Consider the following 24,664-nt stretch of genomic DNA (forward strand, 5'->3'; position numbering starts at 1 on the left):
ATATATTAAAGTAGTACAGTGGACCCTTGAATTACGAGCATAATTTGTTTAGGAAGCAGGCTTGTATTCCAAAACACTCGTAAACCAAAGCAATAAAATATATATTGTTCACTCGTAAACCACAGCTGTGTGTGTGTGTGTGTGTGTGTGTGTGTGTGTTTTTCTCTCTCTTGCGCTGCGGAGTGTGTGTGTTTGTGTGTGCGTGTATGTTTTTCTTTCTCCTGCGCACACACACAAACACACACACACTCTCTCTCGTCTTTAGTGTGTGTCAGTGTTTGAGTGTGTGTGTTATGTGGGCGCACGTGTAATTTAACACCGCGCTGGTTCACACACACATTTTTTCTTTCTCTCTCTCTCTCTCTCTCTCTCGCGTCTTTAGTGTGTGTCAGTGTTTGAGTGTGTGTTATGTGTGCGCACGCGTAATTTGACACCACGCTGGTTCACACATACTCTATTTCTTTCTCTCTCTCTCTCTCTCTCTCTCGTCTTTAGTGTGTGTCAGTGTTTAAGTGTGTGTGTTATGTAACATAACACACACACTCTGCAGCGCAAGAAAGAGAAAATTACACACACACACAGCGCCTGTGCGCATAAATGGAAACACTTATCTGTCTGGATTTATTTTTACTTTTTTTAAGGTAAAGTGCAGGTTAATTTGTTTTATTTGTACTTTATATTTTGTGTTAATTATTTTTATGTTTTTTTGGGCTGAGGAACGAATAATTAGAATTTTTATTATTTCTTATAGGAAAATTTGCTTTGGTTTACGAGTGTTTTGAAATACAAGCCTAAAACGAAAGATTGTGTTATTGTTAACACACACACACACACACACACACACACACAGATGTTAATTATACCAGTAAGAGAGAGAAAAAACGTTGGCTCAGTTGTGATCATGTGACGCTCTGCATTAAATCAAGAAGCACATGCGTGATACATAATACCCTGTGCTCGTAACAATGCTCTTGTTCCACGTCAAAATGTATTATTTATTTATTATTCACAAACTGCGTTATTCGTAATCTGAGGTTTTACTGTGTATATAATATAAAGATATACTGTATGTAAAGATGCCCAATAATACGTCTTATACAGTATGCATAAAGACAGTATGAGGTCCAGTTTTACACCTTGTATTTTCTGTACTATGTTCAGTCAGCAGGTGCTGGTGTCAGAAGAGGCTCAGACAGGGGATGTTCTGTCCACACTTGATGTGGTGCCTGAGGAGCCTGATGTTACTGGTACGGCAGCTTAACTTCTTTATCAGTTTACTGTCTCAGCCCACTGTAAAAAATAAAATAAAATGCTGAAAAACTCAAATTATCAAGGCAACATGATGCAAGAGATTTCTGAGTTTTCTCAACTTTTAACTACCTTTGTTAAGATTACACAAGTTTTTAAGTTTTAACAGAAGTTATATCAACTTGTATCTTCTCATTTACCAAATTATAATAAGTTCAAATTAAAATTTTATTTGTCACATACACAAACACATATTCATGGTCCCTAGGACTACAGAGATTTCAGGATGGATGGAATAAATAAAATGAATGTATAAGTACTCAGCTTAAAGTTACTGTAGCTAAAACCTTTGTATTCCAAAACTCATGGTTTGGTAAAAAAAAAAAAATACAGCACTGGATTCAATCACAACATAAACTATAATAAACAGTCTGCCATACAATCTCATTGTAGCACATTAATTCACTAAATAAAAAAAAAACTATATAAAATGCCTGTAGATTGGCAATGAGTCTATGTGAAATGTACATCACGGAATATGTATTTGAGAGCTAACAACAAGCTTTTTGCTAGCATGTCTGTTTTCCTTACAAACATTCACAGCAAAAGGCTTGTCTTCCAAAACCTGTCAGCATCAAGCTTAAAAAAATAGTCTGAATTGCTTGAATGCTGTACTTCATCTCCCTTGGATAGTTAATGTTAATGGTATACAATGAGCACAATAATCAGATGCATGATTGAGTGCCAAAGAAAACTAAAAAACAAACCACATTTCTACTGATTGTAACTTTAACTATTGTTAAATGGTTTTACAATTCTACTCACTCTTGCCACTCAACCTATTAAAGTTTTAAAAATAAACATGGTTGTGGGGGGTACACCCTGGACAGGGTGCCAATCCATTGCAGGGCAATCAGATTGAATTAAAAACTTCAATGGCCATTTATTTTTTTACAGTGTTGCTTTTAATGGGCTAAATACTGAAGGGTCATGTGACATGTCCGACTGGCTCATTGCACATAAATCTGTAGATTTTAAGAAATCCTTCTGATTAGTTAGGTTTTTCATGGCATGGCCTTAAAGTTTTGATTCTGAGGCAATAAATACAGTGGTGTGAAAAACTATTTGCCCCCTTCCTGATTTCTTATTCTTTTGCATGTTTGTCACACAAAATGTTTCTGAACATTAAACACATTTAACTATTAGTCAAAGATAACACAAGTAAACACAAAATGCAGTTTTTAAATGATGGTTTTTATTATTTACGGAGAAAAAAAATCCAAACCTACATGGCCCTGTGTGAAAAAGTAATTGCCCCCTGAACCTAATAACTGGTTGGGCCACCCGTAGCAGCAATAACTGCAATCAAGCGTTTGCGATAACTTGCAACAAGTCTTTTACAGCGCTCTGGAGGAATTTTGGCCCACTCATCTTTGCAGAATTGTTTTAATTCAGCTTTATTTAAGGGTTTTCTAGCACGCCAGATGTAACGGGATACGCACCTTGGCAATCATTGAGATGTTTTTTAGCAAAATTGAGACGAGCCTTAATGTTCTTTTTGCTTAACAGTGGTTTGCGCCTTGGAAATCTGCCATGCAGGCTGTTTTTGCCCAGTCTCTTTCTTATGGTGGAGTCGTGAACACTGACCTTAATTGAGGCAAGTGAGGCCTGCAGTTCTTTGGATGTTGTCCTGGGGTCTTTTGTGGCCTCTCGGATGAGTTGTCTCTGCGCTCTTGGGGTAATTTTGGTCGGCTGGCCACTCCTGGGAAGGTTCACCACTGTTCCATGTTTTTGCCATTTGTGGATAATGGCTCTCACTGTGGTTCGCTGGAGTCCCAAAGCTTTAGAAATGGCTTTATAACCTTTACCAGACTGATAGATCTCAATTACTTTTGTTCTCATTTGTTCCTGAATTTCTTTGGATCTTGGCATGGTGTCTAGCTTTTGAGGTGCTTTTGGTCTACTTCTCTGTGTCAGGTAGCTCCTATTTAAGTGATTTCTTGATTGAAACAGGTGTGGCAGTAATCAGGCCTGGGGGTGACTACAGAAATTGAACTCAGGTGTAATAAACCATAGTTAAGTTATTTTTTAACAAGGGGCAATCACTTTTTCACACAGGGCCATGTAGGTTTGGATTTTTTAATCACTAAATAATAAAAACCATTATTTAAAAACTGCATTTTGTGTTCAATTATGTTATCTTTGACTAATAGTTAAATGTGTTTGATGATCAGAAACATTTTGTGTGACAAACATGCAAAAGAATAAGAAATCAGGAAGGGGGCAAATAATTTTTCACACCACTGTAGGTCATGATGTCTGTAATATCTTTACATTTTATATTGACAGTAAATTTTGAGTGATATTAGTAATAATATAAAATATTGTTCAGGTCATGTTCTGTTTCATAATATTATAAAGTGGTGTGTGTGTGTGTGTGTGTGTGTGTGTGTGTGTGTGTGTGTGTGTGTGTATGTGTGTGTGTGTGTGTAGTGGCGATGTTGCCTAATACGTGGGAACAGGGCTATCCTCCTGGCCCAGCGATGGACATGTATAAGCTTCAACTACAAAAGTTTATGCAGGAGTGGAACAGCCTGGATTTCTCCATCAGCTGCAGCTATGTTACACTAGAGATCGCCAACAAAACTCCTCAGACTCTGCTCCAGGAGATGGTTGATCAAATGGAGCGTATGTGACTATCTACAGTCAGGAGCATAAGTATTTGTACATTTGTACACCACTACAATGGACTAAAAAATTAAGCAGTTAAGATGTAATTGAGGTGTAGGTCTTCGGGGGACTTAACAAAATAATGCTTTAACTGTTTGGGAATTATATTAGAAGGCTACGTCTTTTCTGAACATACTGTTCCTGAGCTTCTAGTTCTGGAGGGTCTGGTGCTGAGATGTTTCTAGGCCCCATTTTCCTGGTTTTTCGAGGAGCATGAACATGGTTAGAGGTGCTGGCTGTAGGCTGGCTGGCACTAAAACCCCCCCTCCCCCTCAAAAGCTTCAAGCTTCATCCTGGCCAAGACTAAATTCAATTTATGGCAGAATTCACTCACTCTCACTCACTCATCTTTTATACCGCTTTATCCTGTATTCAGGGTTGCAGGGACCTGGAGCCAATCCCAGGAGGCTTAGGGCACAAGGCAGGTTGGACAGAGTGCCAATCCATCACAGGGCACACACACGTACACACACCCATTCACACACTATAGGCAATTTGGGAACATCAATTAACCTAATCTACATGTCTTTGGGATGTGGAACCCACGAAGCACAGGGAGAACATGCAAGTCCATGCACACAGAGACGGGAATCAAGTCTGGCCGGGAATCAAACCCCGACCCTGGAGGTTCAAGGCGACAGTGTTAACCACTACAGCACCTCTTTAAAAATCGAGCCTGACTGAATTTAATTAAATTTATTTACATTTTATTTTCGAAGAGATTATAACAATGACCATTGTCGCGATCAAAAGGAAAGTATTATTAAGGAAATTAAAATTATTATTGTCCCTGAGTAGCTAGTTGAGGGCAACAGTGGCAAGGAAAAACTCTCTGAGATGGCAATAGGAGGAATCTTTGAGAGTAACCAGACTACACTCTCCAGAAATTTATTCCCAAAAATGTTTGGCTAAATAAATGTTTTTAGCCTGGACTTAAACATTGAGGCTGTGTCTGAGTCCCAAACAGGGAAGGCTATTCATTAACTTTGGGGATTTGTTAGAAAAACAAAGTTGTTGTTTTCATTATATGCGGTACTGACAGGCAACCTGCATCCTTTGCTCAAAGTGGGCATGGTGGATCATAAGACACTAGCAGTTTACTCAGGTACTGTGGCATGAGACCATTTAGTGCTTTATAAGTCAATATTTCAATATATTCAAATCAATGTAAATCAATGTAAAATTTTTACTGGGAAATTACTGGGAGCCAATGCAGTGTGGATAAGATTTGGATAAGATTGGGTTTTGCTTATACGTTCTGCTTCTAGTGAGGACTCTGGCTTCTACATTTGGACTAACCGGAGCTTGTTTAAATACCTGGTTGAACATCCAGACAGTAAAACGTTACAATCATCCAACCTAATGGTGATAAAAGCATGAACAAATTTTTCCGCAGAATTTTATTACAATAAAGTGGAACCATGGATTATGAGCATACAGTAATCCGTTCCGGAAGCGGGATCGTATTCCAAAACACTCGTAAACCAAATAGAATTTTCCAAAAGAAATAATGGAAATTCTGATTGTTTGTTCCACAGCCCAAAAAATAAATACATTAAAATAATTAACACAAAATGTTAAGTAAAAATAAAACAAACTAGCCAAACTAACTAACTTTACCTTAAAAAAAAGGTAAAAATAAATCCCGTCAGATAAGTGTTTCCGTTTGTGCGCAGGCGCTGTGTGTGTGTGTGTGTGTGTGTGTGTATGTGTGTGAATCTAAATTAAGCTCCCCTCCCCCCCTTTTCATCTTACACAGTTACCCTTCCTCCACTCTTTTTACACACATGCGCGCACACAACAGAAATACTGTTTTATTGGAAAAATACACAAGAAATCTCTCTTATGACACTTGATTGAGTGACACAAATGGAATCACTGCTGTAAAGTAAAAATAAAATAAATTAACCTGCACTTTACCTTTGAAAAGAATCGCGACAGAGCAGTGTTTCTGTGTAGAGCAGAGAGAGAGTGTGTGTGTGTGTGTCTGTGAAGGCGAAAGTAGAAGGGGTCTGTGAGTGTGTGTGTGGGGCATGGTGTCCAATGACGCGCGCACACACAGAAACAAAAAGCAGGCTGAGCCTTGAGCAGAGAGAGAAAATGGATTTTTAACCTCTTTAACGAGACTTGCTTTTGCTTTATACGTGTGCTGTACACACGCATACAGACACAAAATAAAATGTTTTACGAGCACAGTGTTATAGTAAACAGTACACAGGTGCACGGATGTTGATTATACCAGTAAATGAAGCGCACTAAAACCCAGCAGGGGAGACGATTACCCATAATTCTGCAGCGCAAGAGAGAGAAAAACCGTTGGCTCAGTTGTGATCATGTTCCGCTCATGAATTGTGATCATGAAGCCTTCTGGATTTTCAAAATGAATATTAAGCCTCCAGCAATTAACAGCTTGTCTACAAAAATGAGAGGAAATCCGCAAATTTACAAAGAAATGTAGAGTACAGCCCTGGGGGTCTGTAAATAATGATTAGAGGAATTGACTGACCAGACTTATTATTTGTGACTATACTTCTTATGTTACTATAAATTTATGTTTGTGTTTTGTACGATAAAATGAATCTGCCTTACTGGTTTTAATGAATCAGTCCAGGAGCACTATGAAAGAAAATGGCTGTCCGAATAGGTAATAATCCTAATTTTGGAAAATCCTCAAGAAAACAGAGTTCACAGTCCAATTAAGTGGAAAACAGCTCTGAGACTGTCATGCACACTCGCTCCGCGACCGGCACTAGGACCCGGAATTAGTACAGTCACGACACAGGAAGCATAAAAGGAGACAAGATGGCGCTTCACATCGTTCAGTCATTAAGTTGCCCATGCTGGTTCCGACGTTTACATGCCGAATCGCGAGTACTCACTATTTCTGGGTTAATCTACCTGACCGAGTGTGTGTGTTAATAGAATGTGTGTTTTTTTTTTGTGTAAACTCATGCTCTTGCCTGCCTTTGTGTCTGCCGCCCGTCGCAGCGGCTGCTGGGCCGCAACCTTTCCCTTCCTCTCATGTTTATTTAGCCTTACCGGATAAATGGGATGGCACAGAAGGGAAGTGTAGTATCTTTCTAACTGCACTGGATCTCATGTTTAAGTTTAATTTCACCAGATACTCCACAGACCGGAGTTCTGCATTGCCCTTCTCGTCTCATTGCTATCCGGGCAGGCAGCTGAGTGGTCCATGGCGGTTTTTCGTTTAGATTCTAATACAGCGCACTCCTGCAACAAATTTACCCACCAGTTAAAGCTTACTTTCGAACATCCTGCCGATGAGGTGGAGACCGACACCAAACTCTACCACCTGCGGCAGGGAGGGTCGTCCGTAAGCCGCTACACAGCTGACTTTTGTACCCTCGCAGTTCAAACCAACCAGGGAGACTCCGCCTTCCAGATGACCTACTACGAGGGGCTGGCTTCCCGCATCAAAGAAGAGCTCGCCGGATGAGAGCTGCCCACAACGCTGGAGGGCCTGATCCAACTGGCTCTTCGGATAGACCAACGTCTGCCCTCTCGTCTGAGGCCAGCCCCCCAGACCCTGCCGCTCGTGTGTTGACTATCAGGGGTTCAACAACATCACCATTAAGAACTGACACCCACTGCCTCTTACCAACTCAGCCGTAAGCGCCCCCTCTCTGGTGCCACCATTTTCACAAAGTTGGACCTCTAGAGCGCCTACAACTTGGTGTGTATCAGAGAGGGCGATGAGTGGAAGATGGCCTTCATCACCCCCACAGGACACTACGAAAACCTGGTCAATCCGTTCGGACTCTGCAATGCCCCTGCAGCCTTCCAACCGTTCATCAATGTCCTTAGGGACATGTTAGGCCAGTGGGCATTTGTATACCTAGATGACATCCTCATATACTCACGTACAGTCGAAGAACACATTCAGTCAAAACGGCCCTAAAGAGATTGCTCGCCCATCAACTGTACTGTAAGTTGGAAAAGTGCACTTTTCTCGAGCACTTCACCACATCCCTGGGTGTGGCCATGGACCCGCGATAAATGGGATGGCACAGAAGGAAAGTGTAGTATCTTTCTAACTGCACTGGATCTTATGTTTAAGTTTAATTTCACCAGATACTCCACAGACCGGAGTTCTGCATTGCCCTTCTCGTCTCATTGCTATCCGGGCAGGCAGCTGAGTGGTCCATGGCGGTTTTTCGTTTAGATTCTAATACAGCGCACTCCTGCAACAAATTTTCCAAACCATCTTCCACTCATCAGAAGCTGAAATTCCAGACCAGAAGCTATGCCCTCTCACGACAACATGAGGAAGACGTCCTCCGGGCGGAGCCTGCGCCTGTCCTCCCACCATGCAAAATCATTGCACCCCTCCGTTGGGATTTGGAGACGAGGGTTTGCCAGGCACAGGCCACGGAGTCCAAAACGGCAGACTCTACGTGCCCCTTGCCGTAAGAACAAAAGTTATACAATGGTGCCACTCCTCTCCTATCTCCGGACATCCTGGTACTTGGCGCACCATCCAATTTGTCAAACGCGCCTTCTGGGGGCCTCCATGGACCATCCAACACCAAACAGGAAGCGACTGGAATTCCCTGCCGGCCCTGGACGCACATTGCAGTCGACTTTATCACGGGCCTGCCGGCCTCGGAAAGAAAAGAACACCATAATGACCATCGCGGATCAGTTCTCCAAAGTCGGTGGCCCTTACCGGACTCCCGTCAGCCAAAAACACAGCCGAGCTGATATTAGAACACACAGTCCACCTGCATGGGTTCTCAAAAGACATCGTCTCGGACAGGGGGCCCCCAGTTTACTGCCCGGTTCTGGAAGGCCTTTTCCCGTCTAATCAATTCCACTTGTAAGACGGAGCGGACCAACCAACAACTGGAGCGCTACCTGAGATGCTTCATCGCCGATCGCCAGCGTTCCTGGGCCCGCAATCTCATCTGGATTGAGCTGTCCCACAATCTCCATATCTTATCCGCCACCAACTTAAGCCCATTTGAGGTATGCCACGGTTTCCAGCCCTCGATGGGACGATTGTACAACGTAGGTGACCAAGTGTGGCTGTCAACAAGATATCTACATCTCCACACAGAATCAAGGAAACTTTCACCCAGGTTCATCGGCCCTTACCGCATCACCCTCCGAATCAACCCTGTCACCTACCGGCTCTAGCTGCCTGCGGCGCTCCAGATCCACCCAGTATTCCACACCTCACAACTGAAACCCTTTACTACCTCTCCCATAGTTCCACCCATGAATCTGTTTAACGACATTGCAATGTCACATTTCCGAAATCCTCAAAAAGTGGCAAAAGCAAGAGTAATTGGATAGGTTGCTTATTAAAGTAACACAAAATGTAAGATTCCAGTTAGGCAAACAGCCTTGATTCCGTTTGTGTGTGTGTGTGTGTGTGTGTGTGTGTGTGTGTGTGTGTGTGAGTGTGTGTGAGTGTGTGTGTGTGTGTGTGTGTGTGTGTGTGAAAGTCGTCTTACACAATAACCCTGCCTCCATCACAGCAGCCAGATTGTTTTCAAAGATAGCAAAGTGCGGGTTAATTGGTTTTGTTTATTTTTTACTTTATATTTTATATAAATCATTTTTATATTAATATTTTTGGGTAGTGGAACAAATCATTTGAGTTTCCATTATTTCTTATGGGGAAATTCACTCTGAGACAAAATGGTGCCTGTGATTACCCTTGCCATTTAAAGGCACATGGACAACACTTTTATATTTCACATGTGTGAGATCAATTTCCTTAGGCACAGTTCCCTAACTGTTGGCTTGGCTTTATGATGTTAGGGTGGAGAAAGGGGACAGAGATTTAGTGTAGTGGATTTGTATGCTTTAAAATGCTTTATATTCATGTCAAAGGCATATATGTCTCTCTTTGTCAAACCTAAAAACAAATCTAAAACACAAATGTGGTCCCGGAATGGAACTTGTTCGTAAGATGGGGATTACCTGTATAAACTGTGACGCCTACTCCTCTACCAATTGGCCGAGGCTGATGTATATAGCTGTATCCGAGAGGAAAGACATTAGAATGTCCTGAGCCGACATAGTTTCATTAACACTAAATGCTTTAGATGTGAGAGGTCTAATATTTGGCTGTCCTTGCTTCAGATCAGAGGTGTTGGTTGTGTATTTATTGTGCTCTGAATTTCTCCCCGTGCTTAATGGGTTTCCTCTGGGTACTCCGGTTTCCTCCCACAGTCCAAAGATATGCAGGTTAGGCTAATTGGCATTCCCAAATTGCCCACAGTGTATGAGTATGTATGTGGGTGTGCCCTGCGATGGATTGGCACCCTGTCCAGGTTGTACCCTGCCTCGTGCCCTAAGCCTCCTGGGATAGGCTCCAGGTCCCCGCAACCCTGAATACAGAATACAGTGGTATAGAGGATGTGTGAGTGCGTGATTTTCTGGATCTTTCTAAATTAGAGTTAACTTGTTCTAAGTTAGCTTGTGTAACAGACAGTCTTATGGTGAAACATGCAGCTAGTAGATGATTGGGTTAACGTATTTGTCTGCTTCCTGGCCTGGGCTCTGGACATTTATCGATTATCTAGGCTTGTTCTTAGATTATGAGCTATACTGCAAGAAATAAAAGCAGCACCATACCGAGTTGGCTGGACAGCGTCTCGTCCTAACAGGAAAGCTTTGCCGCAAGAGTTTCCTGAATGGTAAATTTTTCTACTCAGGAAGTGTAGAAAGACAAAACAGGTGTGTTTCACAACCAAAAGCCACTACTTACACACCTGCTATTAAAAAAATTTAGCGATCCAATTAAATTTGAGACTGTGATCATGGAGGGAAATTACTAATTTCTAAATGGCCAACACAATTTTTAAAAAATTCTCTTTAAAGCTGAAATTCAACCTAAAAGTTTACACTCCAGCCACATCATAACTGCTTTATTTTAAATCCATCATAAAGGTGGTCAGAGGTAAAAATATGGAGCATGTGTCACTGAATATTTATGTATCTGACTATATTTCTTTGTCTCTAAGCTTCCACTTGGTTATGTTATAAATTATGCAAGTTCATGTAAGACATACTTGTAAATGTCACGGTGGGGTTGTAATAGCTGTTGATGTTGCCGTGGGCATAAAAAGCAGGCATAGGCGCAGAGGGGTGTTTTAACCAAAAAAAGTCTTTTAATAACAGAAAACATGTAACAAAAACACTTGCACATCTTAACCTGCTTTAGATATCACTATGACGGCACTATGACAAGACACATACAGTAGGACATTTGCTTGATGGTGAGACACTCTTAAAGACGAACACACAGGCTCTAATACCTGTTACACAGAAGCTAAGCCCTATGGCGAAACACAGGCTTAAGGACTAACACACAGGCTCTCTAAGCCATATGGTAAAACACAGGCTTAAGAACGAACACACAGGCTCTAATACCTGTTACACATAAGATAAGCCCTATGGCGAAACATAGGCTTACAGACGTACTCCCAGGCTCTAATACCTTGTAGACAGAAGATAAGCCCTATGGCGAAACACAGGCTTACAGTCGAACTCACAAGGACATTGTAGACAAGCTGAGTATGGAGCCGAAAGGGGACCCGAACAAGCTCAAAGACACAGGGAAACCAGAGACACAAAGTGGTTAGTGAGCCACAGAGGCTAGAGACACAGGCTAGAGACACAGGAAACTAGGGAGGCTAGGGCCACAGAGGCTAGAGCCTTTGGAAAACTAGGGAGGCAACGAGACTAGGCTGACCAATGACACAAAAAGACTAGGGAGACAAAGAGAAACTAGGGAGACCAGGAACACTGAGAGACTAGGGAGACAAAGAGAGACTAGGGAGACCAGGAACACGGAGAGACTAGGGAGACAAAGAGAGACTAGGGAGGCCAGGAACACAGAGAGATGAGGGAAACAAAGAGAGACTTACACGACGTGGAGACACACACAAGACTGCACAAACCCGAGTCAGCTCCACACACATTTAAACACAAAAGACTCACATGTAGCTAGTGCCTTGGGACATGTTTCTAAGTTAGAGTACAGGTTAAAGCAAGGAAAACAATACAACACAAACCAAAATGGGTTTTGCATGTCATGACTTTTCTGAAATGTGATCTCTTTTTTAAAAATCTTACTTGCACATATAAGTAAGAGCGAAGGACCATATAAATCTATTAAAATAATCACACCGCCTATGCACTGTGAACTTAAAATAAAGTGCAGTGATGCGGATATTGCTTGTTTATAATTGTACACTATTTTATAAAATGAGGAACAATTCTATACTTAAGCAATATCACACTCAAGGTTGTGCTGTTGTCAGTTGTGATGCAGTCATAGGCATAAGGGTGTAGCCCAAGTACTGAAGATATTAATGTCATTTTGATATTCAGTACAACAGCACCACAATAAATGTGATGTTGCTTTTTTACAACAGTCCCAAAACAACTCTTATTATCAACAGATTATATTTATTTCTTAATTCATCCAGTTATTTTTGCTTTACTTAAATTTACACTATATTTCCATTTAGAACAGCACCTCTATTAACATCCAGATTCCAAGCCTAATTTCCAAATAATTGTAAATAGAAAGCTAATGGCTATATAGGGTGTACGGTTTCTTTTTCCACACACCACATATTGCCCTTGATCAGAAGTTACGATTTGGGAATCAGCCTTGTGTTAAAAGCTAGCAGCTTTGTTTGTTTATGTTGGCCATGACCAAACAACACAGACAGTTCAAAGGCAGTTCGGAACGACTTACAAGGTTGTAAGTGGTGTCAGTGTATTGTGTGTGTGTGTTTATGCATGTGTGTGTGTGTGTGAAGCTGAAGTAAGATGAGAGTGAAGAGGAGGAGGGAGGGGCTGTGTAGACTTTCACACACACGCTTGCGTGTGTGCAGAAACATGCATGCATGTGTGCGCACAAACACACACAAACTAACAAAAACTTTGCTCTGTCAGGAAACAAGGAACCTCTCTAAAGATACTCGCGCGCACACACACACACACACACACACACACACACACACTAACTGTTTCACTTGCCTTTAAATCCGAGAATCAGAGACTCTGGAAACTGGATCTTTAACAAGGAATCTCTCTAATGACACTTGCTTTTTCTTTACGCGCGCACACACACACACACACACACACGGTCACAATGTTATAATAAACAGTACACGTGGGCATGGATGTTGACTATTTGAGAGACGCATGCACACTGAGACTTAGCATGGAAGATAATTACCCACAATCCCGCAGCGCCCAAGGGAGAAGGATCATTGGGTCAGTTGTCATCATGTGACACTTGATAATCAAAGCGCATGTGTACTACTCGTATGTCAAGATCTCGCTCGTTTATCAAGTTAACATTTATTTTGCTTGTCTTGCAAAATGCTCGCAATTCAAGATTCTACTGTATAGTTAAATTCCCCAGTGCTGTTATCATCTACGTATCACCACTTGTAAAAAGCCTCTCGTCCTATAAGTTTACTTGCTTGAAACTAAATTTGGCAAAATAACTAAGATATAATTATACAATTATTATTCAAATAACTGATTTTATTTCTGGTTCTGTGATTTAGGACCATTTAAGTACAAGGCCCAAGAAATGTCCAGCATGGATCTGGATAAAGAGGAGGAGGATATGCATGATGATGAAGCAGAGGTTGGTCCACAGCCTCAACCAAGGTTCATCTGTGTTGTGTTTTCAAAACATCGCTTACAAACTATTTTTTATCCATCTCCAGGAAAGCAGCAATAAACGGTTGCTTGGGGATACTAACATGTACTGCCCAGTTGTGCTGAGGGAAGAGGGAACTTTGGTCCCCTGCACAAATGACATTGCTGCAAAATACAGAGAGAAGATCTACTACTTTTCTAGCAGCAAAGCACTGGATAAGTTCCTGCAGACACCAGAGCTCTTTGTCCCAACTACTCAGCTACTTAAAGTAAGACAAGTTAATCCATAAATGATTTAAATATCAATCAATGCTAAAAAAAAATTTTGGTGACTAAATGAACTAGTATAATGTACTACAATTTCTTCCAGCATGAGGTGGTGAATATTTAACAAAAACTAAAACCGTTGATAACAATCTATATGAAATTTCATTACTATATGAAATTCAATCCTCTATCATAAACCTTACTGCATATACGGCAGAAACATCCTTCAACTCATGAATTGTTTAATTTCTAGCCTCCTGCCCTGCGTATGTTCCTGCTGGGGGTGCGTGGCTCAGGAAAAACCACTTATGGCCAGTGGCTGGCACAGCATCTGGGTCTCTTTCATGTCCAGTTCCGTGAAAGGCTTCAAGAGCTGATTTTGGCCAAGACTCAGACCCGCATACCCTATGCTGATGAGGCAGAGCCACCTGAAGAGCCATCCAGTGAGCTGCAAAGTTTGTTGCACACCCAATCCACAGCTCCACCTGTCGGTCCAGAGGTTGATCCGAGCCGAATGGAGATCCTGTCTAATAATGAAGATCTCCCTGAGGTAGACTTGGAGAAGATTTCAGAGCTGATCTAATAAATAATAAAAAATCAAAATTTTGCTTAACATGAGAAAAAAAACACCTCCTGCCTTGTCTTTGTACATGTGTTCTGTAGGAGACTCCAGCACTGACAGAGGAAGAGGAATTCATAAAATCATATCTATCTGATGGTCAACCATTACCATACAAAATCTTAGAAAAGGTTCTGCTGCAGTTCTGGCATGAAGAGCCATACAAGTAAAGGGTTATCCATGAAATGTTTAAATTCAGTTTTTCTACAGAAAATGTTTTTCTACAATTTCACTTTTTTAGACTGCCTTTTATTGTTTTGTTTTTTTAGATCAACAGGGTTTATCCTTGAAGGTTTTCCTCAGAATTCAGAGGATCTGTCTTTCCTAGCGGAGCATCACTTATACCCAGATAACACCTTAGTTATGTCTGTAGAGGTGTCAGAAGTGGTAAAGCGTCTGCTTCCCCCACGGCTTGACAGATGGAAGGAGAGATGCACAAGAAGGAGAGGGCAGGTGGTCGAACTTAAAGAGTTACACAGCAAAATTAGGGTGAGGAAAAAGGATTAAAATGATTTATTACATTTCTGTACCAGGTAATGCAAAATCTGAATTTTTAAGTAAAAGGTATCTTTGGAGAATGATGGCGCAAGTTTTACAAAAAGATTTTGAAACATAAGGTTAAGGGTAGTCATTAGCATTCTGTTAACCATTTTGTTAACCAGGCGAAGGCCATTGCCCAAAGAAGAGCAGAACTCTTGCCTGAATATGCACCCAAGTCACCCAGAGTAAGACTATAACCATAGTCACCTCATAGCTAACACTGTAGTGCACTAAGAAATAACATCAGTATGATCTAGCTGTTCTTTCTTCTTCTTTGGACAAGGAAAATGAGAAAAAGGATTTGCAGGAAGATGACCAAGATGAAGATCAGCTGAACTGGGAGCAAGAGCTGGAAGACAGGCTGCTAGAGGAGTTTCCCCAGGAGGAGAAAGAGGATGGAGAGGAAGAAGAGTCAGAGTCCAGTGCCGAGGATCGGATAAGAGCAGAGATCAGTGAGCAGTTTGACAGGGATGACAGCAACCTCACCATGATGATGGTAAACCTGGCCTGTTAAATGAGTAAATGGATATTAAAAGAAACTAATGAGATAATAATCTCAGTTGTAGAGCAAGGCATATGTAAAACGTCTCCTACTTTCAGGATGTTCTGACTGAATACCGGATTCCCTACCTCACCATCAGTGCTGGCCGGAAGCCTCACATTGTGCACACCCAGCTCATAAAGCAAGTCAAGCCCCTGTTGGAGAACAGGGAGGCGCTATTTCAACGGTGTCATCCCATCAGCTTTGCCACTGCTCAAAAACTCCTTTACAGCAACTACAAGTTCTACAGTGTCTTTGGTTGTTGGGATCCAGTCAAGGTTAGTTACAGACTGTTTTATAATTTATCCTTTATACATATTAACTTTTTTTTTTTGAGTTGTCAGTACAAAATGATGATGATAAGAATAACCAAATGTAGAGTTGCCTAATATAGCCTTATACATCATATGCAATGGAACCTTGGATTGTGAGTGTTTTGCAAGACAAGCAATTAAAAAAATAATAAATCTTAACTTAATAAATGAGGTTTTTAAATACAAGTAGTATGCATTTGCTTTGTCTGCCGAACATTATGTGATCACAACTGAGCCAGTGGTTCTTCTCTCTGTCTCATGCTTCGGGATTATGGGTCATCATCTCCCATGCGTCACACATACTGTATAGTCAGCATCTGTGCTGCAAGTGTACTGTTTACTATAACATTGTGACCATGTGTGTGTGTGGGCGTGCAAAGCTTTTTTTTTGTTTTGTGTCCAACTGTAATGATTGTTCTTTAGTAACTGTACTGCAAACGGCCGTCGTGAAAAAAAAAAGTTAAAGGGGCTGTATCAGTGTGGGAGATGAATCTGTTTAACAACAATGCAACATCACATTTCTGCAAAGACCTCAAAGGAAGCAAAAGTTTCATTAGAGATGTTCGTTGTTAAAGAAGTTTTCCTCCTTCAATTCTGGCCAGTATTTGAATCCCACCTCTGGCTAACATGAGTGATGCACTGCATACCAAATATGCAGACCAAATATCCAGCTTAGAACAAAAAGATCTGGATTCTCTTTTTAAAATCCTTAGAGACAGAGTAAAACTAACCCACAATATACCAAAACACAGACAGTATATTAATTGTCTCACCAGAGAAAATGACACACTGGATTATCACTACAACATTATTAAGGATGCATATCACTCTGTACTACAGGCAGCTTTGGTGCGCTTTAATTACTGCTTGGTTAATTTTATTTTAACCTACAGGCAAAATCTGCAAAGCCTGTTGTCAAAACAGTGATGGGACAGTCAGGCAAAGCAGAAACTACAATATTGTTTTGATTGCACCGATTGAAGCAGCAACTAACAATCTGCATGAACTAACTGACACGACACTGCCATCTTAGATTAGTTTTTGTGGTGATGTGTCCTAACTAGAACCTTCTGCTTATATAACAATAACAAGCAATGGTTCACAGCCAGACTCAAACACCTTTGTCAGGCCAAAGAGGATGCCAACAGAATTGTGGACAGAGCTTTTTTTTTGCTCATGAGCCAGCCTGATCAGCCAAGCATGTCCAGATTATGACTCCACCAGGTGATATCCTCAGCCTTAAATGGACGCCGATAGCTAAATCACTGACTTTGATTTTTGCTTCCATATTTGGATTTCCATTGTTTAACCCTGTTTGTCCCTTGATCTTTGTCTTGCAACGAAGTTTAATCAGCTCGCTTGGACTTTCACTCTCTGTTCAATAAGCTTCTGGATACTTGGCTCATGCAAAGATGCTGCGTCCAAACTCAGCCCTCTTCCAGACTCAGATCTCCGAAGCACCTCAGTCACCTCCCAGCTCATGCCCAGTACCCATGCCAAGCTGCATCTCATACTCAGAGCCCATGCAGGTAAAACTAACTTAAATCTCCCCTGAAAAAGATCTACTTTGCAGCCTTTTCCTCTTTTGCGGCAGGGATCCAAAGGCGGGCTCTGAGCGGGAGTAAAGGTTCAGCGGGAGCTCAAGCAGTTCTTTTCTGCACTGTCGTCGTCATAGAGATCGAAGGGCGGCATTACGTTCTCGCCTTTAAAAGTCTCTAGGGCACACACATCATCCCACTCGCATGACACTCCTTTATAGCTTTACTGCACGCCTCCTTGCGTTGTTACCGGACCCTGGACTAAACTCTGCGCCTTGCTTTTATAGCGTAGAGAAAGCCCGAGATCTATTAACATTAATTGTCGACCAGCCGGCCACACCCCTTCACGCAACACTGGGGAGGGGGGGAGTGGGGGGGTTTACCTACATAGGGAGCCTACGGAGTGAGTGAGGACGCAACAACAGATTGATGAGGCGCACGCGCATCAAAGGTGCACAACGTCACAGTTGTTTAAACATCCAAGGTTCTTAGGTATAAGCATCCAAGAAAGGGTTCAGTGGTATTCAGACCATCAACTTGCTAAAGAAGGAGAGCAATAAAAAAAGATTTTTTTTAATTATAAAAAAAACATAAATTAAAAATAAGCAATATAAAGATTATTTTTATTTTGTCTTTTATAATTTTTTTCCCAAATAAGGTATTATAAAGTATAAAAGCTCAGAAACCCTGTTGGTACATTTTGCTTCATAAAGAGTCCTAGTTTAATAATCATGTCATATTTAGTTTACTCAACTCAACTCAACACACTTTAACAACATGAATGCCCCAAAGTGCTTCACATAAATAATAAAATAACATTGTAATCTAATAAAATAATGAATAATAATAATAATAATAATAATAATAATAATAAAATGAATAAAAATTAAATTAAATACAAAAATAAAATATTTTTTGTAATAAATTGTAAAACAATATGTAAAATCAACATGTCGTGTTGGTTTGAATGCCAGGGAAAACATGTGAGTTTTAAGATGGGACTTAAACACCCTCAATGATGTGGCCTCACGAATGGTCAATGGTAAATCATTCCATAATTTGGGAGCCGCCGCAGAGAACGCCCGATCACCCCTGAGCTTGCATTTGGTCTTGGGTACCATCAGCAAACGTTTATCTGATGATCTGAGAGACCGGGGTGGGGCATAGGGCTGAAGCAGTTCTGAGAGGTAGGGCGGGGCAAGGCCATGTAAACATTTAAACGTGACCAAGAGAATTTTAAAATTAATTCGGTACTGTACCACTCTTCATATGGAGCCAATGAAGAGAAGCCAGAACTGGAGAGATATGTTCTCTTAAAAGTTTTGGATCAGCTGTAGCCGATGTAATGCTGTCTGAGAAACCCCAAGATACAAAGCATTACAATAATCAATGCGAGTGGTGATGAAGGCGTGGATGGCTATTTCGAACAGCCTAAAGGACAAAACAGGTTTAAGTTTTGCCAGTTGCCTTAACTGAAAGAAACTGGACCGGACCACAGCACTAATCTGTTTGTCAAAATTAAGGCCATGATCAAAAATAACCCCTAGATTCGACGTGTATTCGATGTGTTTAATGTCACAATATAGCATTTAAAAATAACATGCTCCAGCATATTATTTTCTTCCCCGCAATAAACCATAAGCAGCAGTAAAGGATGGGTTCCAGAAAATAAATTTAGGTATTACACTAAAACAAAACCTAAGTGCAAAATGCCTAAAAACAATGCCTCTCATTCCTTTTTTGTTAATGGATCTATAGTATGCAGAAGGTGATCTGCTCCAGCATATGCAGGACTCCCTTAATCCTAGCTGCCCTGTCCTTTTCCACAACTTCATTTACTTCTTTGTCTCTGAGGAGACACGCAACGCCTTCATGATCAACCCTATCAAGTATCTCCGTCAGCCCAAGCCCAGCCCGTCCCTGTCTATCAAAGTTGCCATCATTGGTAGCCCGAAATCTGGAAAAACCACAGGTTAGTGAGCATTGGTTTACAGACTTGCAGAAATCACCATGGTCTGATGCATAAGACTTTAAAAGCATGCTTACAACACAAATAAATAAAACCATAAAAAATATTTCTGTATGATTTGTGGGTTTAGTTGCTCGCATGTTTGCTCGTGAATATGGACTGGCGCACCTATCGATCGATGGTGTAATACAGACGGTGCTCATCCAAGACAAGATGGATCTCGCCACTGAGGTGCTAAAGTACTTAAGAAAGGGGTTGACTGTTCCAGATGAACTGGCCATTCAGTGTCTGGAGGCAGTTTTGCTGAACTCCATCTGCAGCTCACGGGGGTAATAAACCACATACTCTTGGGTGTAGTTTTTAGAGAAACCAGCTATGTGGAGGATAATATCTCTAAATCTCACAGATTGTGTTTTGTTATATTTTTAATCATTAATATTTCTAATGACCAGAAGTGTTTAAATTAAAAATCCCAAACTGCAGTTTAGGCACTTGAGCAAGGCACTGTTTTTGTAAAGCTGTAAAGTTACATAGAGTTTAAATAAAGTTTTTTTTTTGACAATGTCTATTTTTTAAAGCACTACACAAACAAAATAGTAAATAGTGCCAGACACTGGAGCCAGACGTCAACTCATTCCAAAACTTTACACAAACCTACAGAGTGCTAATATGTAGCGAAATTTTAAGTAGGTCATTGTAGAAGAGTCGGACTGTATAAAAGCACTCAGACATGCTTCTTGTCCACTTGTAACTGCAAAGCATTCCTATTTATTTTAGAGTAAAAAGAGGGTTAGATTTAACACTGAAGAGGCACTTGGTTTTTTATCTGTAACCCAGGTATGTGCTGGATGGATTTCCCATGACTAAAAGACAGGCAGACTTGATGGCAGCTCGCCGCATTATTCCTGTCCGAGTGATCGAGCTGCAGCTGGATAAAGTTGAAATGATGAGGAGGGGCATGAAAGATAAGATGAAACCAAATAGGTCTGAATCCATTGTCAGAAATATCATGTTTAATTCTGTGTATTTGTGTGTACCTAGGATAGATCAATTAACTTCAATTCATTATTTCATTGAATTAAATTGACTCTAACTAAAATGAATATACATAAAATAAATGACCTCGGTCACCCCATTTCTTTTACAGACCATACCCGATGCAGAACAGCACTCAGTTCCTGGACATCCGGATCTCCTGCTTTAGGCGTGAAGTGCAGGCCCTCAGGAAACATTTCCAGCAGCAATACCAAAACTGGGTTCCAGTTGATGCACACAAAAGCAGTTGGTGGGTTTTGCATCGAGTTCTGGATGAAGTCCGAACAAGTATGCGACACATCCACAACTACCTAGATAGAATCTGTAAAGGTGAGAAATGTGCACTAATAAACTTCTTTCTTTACTTATCTACATCCACACACACATTCTGAATCCTTTTACATTAAAGCAGTAAGATGAAGTTTTATCATTAGTTTCCTCACTATATTTCAGTCTGCACAGTAAAAATATTAATTGGAAGCTATTTTATCTCCCTGAATTGTTTCTCAGGCCAAGCTGCCAGCATAGCGCATTTGGGTGTTACTCCACGTGAACTTGAGTCTCGGCTGGGCGAGTTTGGCCATTACTGTCCTGTTAGCTTGGCTCTCCAGAAACACCTGGTGGACTGCTCCCTTCACAACTCCCTGGAGCTGGCCGCAGAGTTCAGGAGGCAGTACTACAAAATGGCCACCAGGGAGTATCTAGAGGTGGGTGTCTGATCTAAACTGAAATACAGTATTTATGTTGATAACATAGCATTCTATAAGACTGTAATTTTTTTTACCTTTTTATTTAAAATAGAAGTTTCTTGAGGCTCCAGAGCAGTTTGTGGCCCCAGTTTGCCCTCACAAGTTGCCCCTTCCCCATCTTCTTCCCCGTAAGCTGAGTGCAGGCCAGGTGAAGAGCCGCTTCCCTCAGCAGGTGGAGCTAAAAGGATACTGTCCAGTCACATACTTAGAAGGCCAGCAGAGGTGCAGACATTGTTTTTAATAATCATTTTATAAACATAATTTAGAATTCTGAATGTTGTGCCCAAGTGCATTAAAAGACAATTTATGCTAAATATACACCAGTTAGTCGATATATATTTACTATTGCTGCTTATACTTTATGAGTCACTTAACAAATCATCGCTGATAATGAACACACAAAAACAAACCTAACCAAGTCAGAGTAATCTTATAAAATCCTGAATTTTTAGGAAAAATATAAAGTGATATCTGAAGACTGTACAGACGGAATGAAACCTTGTATTTTGCCTGTTTTTCTTTATGTCAAGTTATGAGGCACTCGTCCGTGGTAGCATGAACTTTGCAGTGGAATACCAGGAGAAGATCTACGTTTTCGAGACCGAGGGGAAACAACACAAGTTTCTACGGTAAGTAATTATGTTAGTTAATAACCTTAAAAAACTCCCAGTTTCTGTTACTTAGTGTAACTGCAATACTTTAGAGTAACTGTCTAATAAGGTTTATTAAACCTATTCCCAGGTCACCTGAGACTTACTGCAATCAGAAACTTCCTCATAAACTTCCACCAATGGGAGACCCAGTACACCTGACCTCTTTCCCAATACTGGGTTATCTGGAACAGGTACGAGGGAAATAAATGAGGCACTGGCATTATTTTATAAAGTAAGGTTTATACCATTTTCTGTGTAAAAGAGTGAGGTTTAGGGATGTGTGAGTCTCAGCCATGCTTTAAATTTGATTCGATTTTATTTAAAATAAAAAAATAAAAGACAGGCCAAAACCCTGAAAAGAACACATACTTAAATATACACATATTTCAAAGACAATCATTTACTTAATATAAAACAAGTAAAATAATTGATATACAAGAAATAAATTAGTATACAAATATACAAAAAGGCATCCTAATCAACTACATGTAAGTTATCTATACAACAGTTTTAGAGCACAAGGAATAAAGGAGAGTTAATAACATCTAGTTTTACAACTGGGTATGGCTGATGTCTTGTGCTGCCAGAGAGAATAAGTATGTGTTGGAGGCATAGGCAGGAAACATTGCAGCGGTGATGAACTATCCCTGTTTATTTTAGAAAAAGTATGTGTGGTGGCTTCATCATACTTCTCACTCAGTGCTGGAAGAGTTGAAGTCGGAATGCCTATTATCTGGCTTCAGTTTTGGATCCTCTTCAACCCTTCAGAGAGACCTTTAGGTAGACCACCCCATACTGGACTAGCATACTCGAGAACTGTCCGTGTAAAAGTCAAATACACTTGCACTAAAACATCACAAGAAATTCCTGCCTTTTAAGCAGCACAAAGAATTCAATACCTTCTGAGTAAGTCGAGGTAAAGATCCCATTAAAAACTAAACATGATTGTTAGATCATCAGCATATTTCACAAGTATAACCAAAGTAGGCAAATATGAATCCAGACTATTTATACATGACAAAAAGAGGAGGGGAAAGAAGTCCCCCCTGAGGCACACCAGCTGGAACTGGAATAGAGTTAGACACACAGCAGCCCCACTTCACCTTTTGCTCTCAGTTATTCAGATAGTTCCCTTTCAAAGGCTACACTCGATGCTGCGTGAAAACGCTATGAGAACATCTTTTCGTATTGCCGGTTGTGAAGCATGTGTGTACCATGCTTTAAGCGTGTATGCATCATGCGTCAAGGCCATTTTGCATCCTCACCCGAACTACACCTGGAGATAACTTCTAAGTGTAGCTCACATAATTCCACACAGAAGCAAAGTGCCTAGCCAGAATCACACACTCATGTTGCATTATGTTTTGATCCTGAGACATCACATCACTCTTATCTCCTTCCATCCCCATCAAAGTCTTTACTGATTTAAACTACTCTTTAGGCTTGGAGCATTGCAGTTTCTCAACCTTGTGCTGGTACTGTAAGATTGTTTTTTGCATTCTTGATTTTTTTTTTGTCAATTATTGATTTTAACTTCCTAATGTATAAGGGGTTTTGTCACCACAACAAAAAGCTCCCTGTCTATCTTTTATCAGATCTTAAATTTCATCCAAGGCTTATCTGTGTTTATAATAGAGACTTTCTTTTATACATTTACCTTGGATGACTGGAATTAATTCAAGCCTTGAGCCTTGGAATAAAATCAGTATTATTTCCATTTATTTACCTTATTATTTGCATTTTCCATCCAAGGGAGTAGCCAAAGCCATCATTAAAGGCATGACAGAGCTGGGCAAGCTCAAGCCAAAGTTCCCGTACCTCAGCATTAGGAGATCTGCTGTACACTACCTGGCCCTACATCTTAAAGGTAATGATTTGATCTTCCCTGGAAACAGAAAATTGACTCATGCTTTGCCAAATATGAAGTCTTTATTTGTTGTTTTTTTTGAGTACACTTTTACGTTTAAAAAAATTTCGATCTCTTCCTGAATCAACTGGTTTCCCCATTTTCTACATAGCACACAACAGCAGATCAACATACACTCAGAATAAGTATAAGAAGAAGCTGGTTCAGTATGAGGAGGACTGTGAGCTCATCTCCTACCTGAGTTCTGCTTTCACCCTGAACTTCAAGCCTTCTTGTGAACTTCCTGTAGATTTTAACCAGAAGCTTCACAGGTTTTTTGTCATGAAGGATTCCACTAAAACTGTGTCAGGACCTCTGAAGCCTGGAGGGAATTAATCAGACATCATAACTTTATATAGAATGAAAAAGATCATTCCAATTTAATGCAAAACTTTACACTTTAATGCCTGAATAAAACCATGTTTATTGTGAGCAAAGTAAATGGCAACATTTTTTTTATATTTAAATAACTAAAGTAACTATAATAAAGACAGAAGTCAAATTTTTATTTTTATTTTTAAATTAATAATTAACATATTCACCACTTGTGTACTGTCATTGTTAACACACTGTTAACACTTTCTTTTGTGTACTTCTCAATCACAAATAAAATTTTAACATCCATTAACATCTGATTAAAGAGAAGATTGCATTTTCAGTTGAATGCACGTACCTGTTTCTTTGTTGTGGAATGTGAGTGGGTGCAGATTATTTCCAGCCTTATTTTCCTGGGGTTTAAGTAGGAACTTTAAGTAGTTCCCTGTGCCTCAGTCAACCCCAGGTTGATGAATGGATGATCACATTATGAAGATATGCCACGGTGTGGGGCTGATGATGGTGGATCATGATGTCCATGAGATGCTGCAAAGTGGCTAGGGCACCATATCGACCTCGA

General features: G+C 40.5%; 1 protein-coding gene across 1 annotated transcript in view; it reads left to right on the forward strand.

Moving 5' to 3' along the window:
• ak9 (adenylate kinase 9) overlaps positions 1 to 24,210 on the forward strand; it is a 34,696-nt gene extending 10,486 nt beyond the window's left edge. Inside the window, exons 15-34 of the mRNA XM_053484055.1 lie at positions 1,162 to 1,247; positions 3,742 to 3,936; positions 13,542 to 13,624; positions 13,707 to 13,907; positions 14,159 to 14,455; positions 14,569 to 14,690; positions 14,794 to 15,013; positions 15,187 to 15,249; positions 15,348 to 15,560; positions 15,665 to 15,883; positions 19,216 to 19,429; positions 19,557 to 19,755; positions 20,264 to 20,410; positions 20,574 to 20,791; positions 20,972 to 21,168; positions 21,263 to 21,432; positions 21,741 to 21,839; positions 21,952 to 22,054; positions 23,616 to 23,730; positions 23,882 to 24,210. Coding sequence (XP_053340030.1) covers positions 1,162 to 1,247; positions 3,742 to 3,936; positions 13,542 to 13,624; positions 13,707 to 13,907; positions 14,159 to 14,455; positions 14,569 to 14,690; positions 14,794 to 15,013; positions 15,187 to 15,249; positions 15,348 to 15,560; positions 15,665 to 15,883; positions 19,216 to 19,429; positions 19,557 to 19,755; positions 20,264 to 20,410; positions 20,574 to 20,791; positions 20,972 to 21,168; positions 21,263 to 21,432; positions 21,741 to 21,839; positions 21,952 to 22,054; positions 23,616 to 23,730; positions 23,882 to 24,105 — 3,385 coding nt within the window. The 3' untranslated portion in view covers positions 24,106 to 24,210. The remainder of the gene's footprint in view (positions 1 to 1,161; positions 1,248 to 3,741; positions 3,937 to 13,541; positions 13,625 to 13,706; positions 13,908 to 14,158; positions 14,456 to 14,568; positions 14,691 to 14,793; positions 15,014 to 15,186; positions 15,250 to 15,347; positions 15,561 to 15,664; positions 15,884 to 19,215; positions 19,430 to 19,556; positions 19,756 to 20,263; positions 20,411 to 20,573; positions 20,792 to 20,971; positions 21,169 to 21,262; positions 21,433 to 21,740; positions 21,840 to 21,951; positions 22,055 to 23,615; positions 23,731 to 23,881) is intronic.
• The last annotated feature ends 454 nt before the right edge of the window (positions 24,211 to 24,664 follow it).

This window comes from Clarias gariepinus, chromosome 23, assembly GCF_024256425.1.
Source record: "Clarias gariepinus isolate MV-2021 ecotype Netherlands chromosome 23, CGAR_prim_01v2, whole genome shotgun sequence".
Lineage (NCBI taxonomy): Eukaryota > Metazoa > Chordata > Actinopteri > Siluriformes > Clariidae > Clarias > Clarias gariepinus.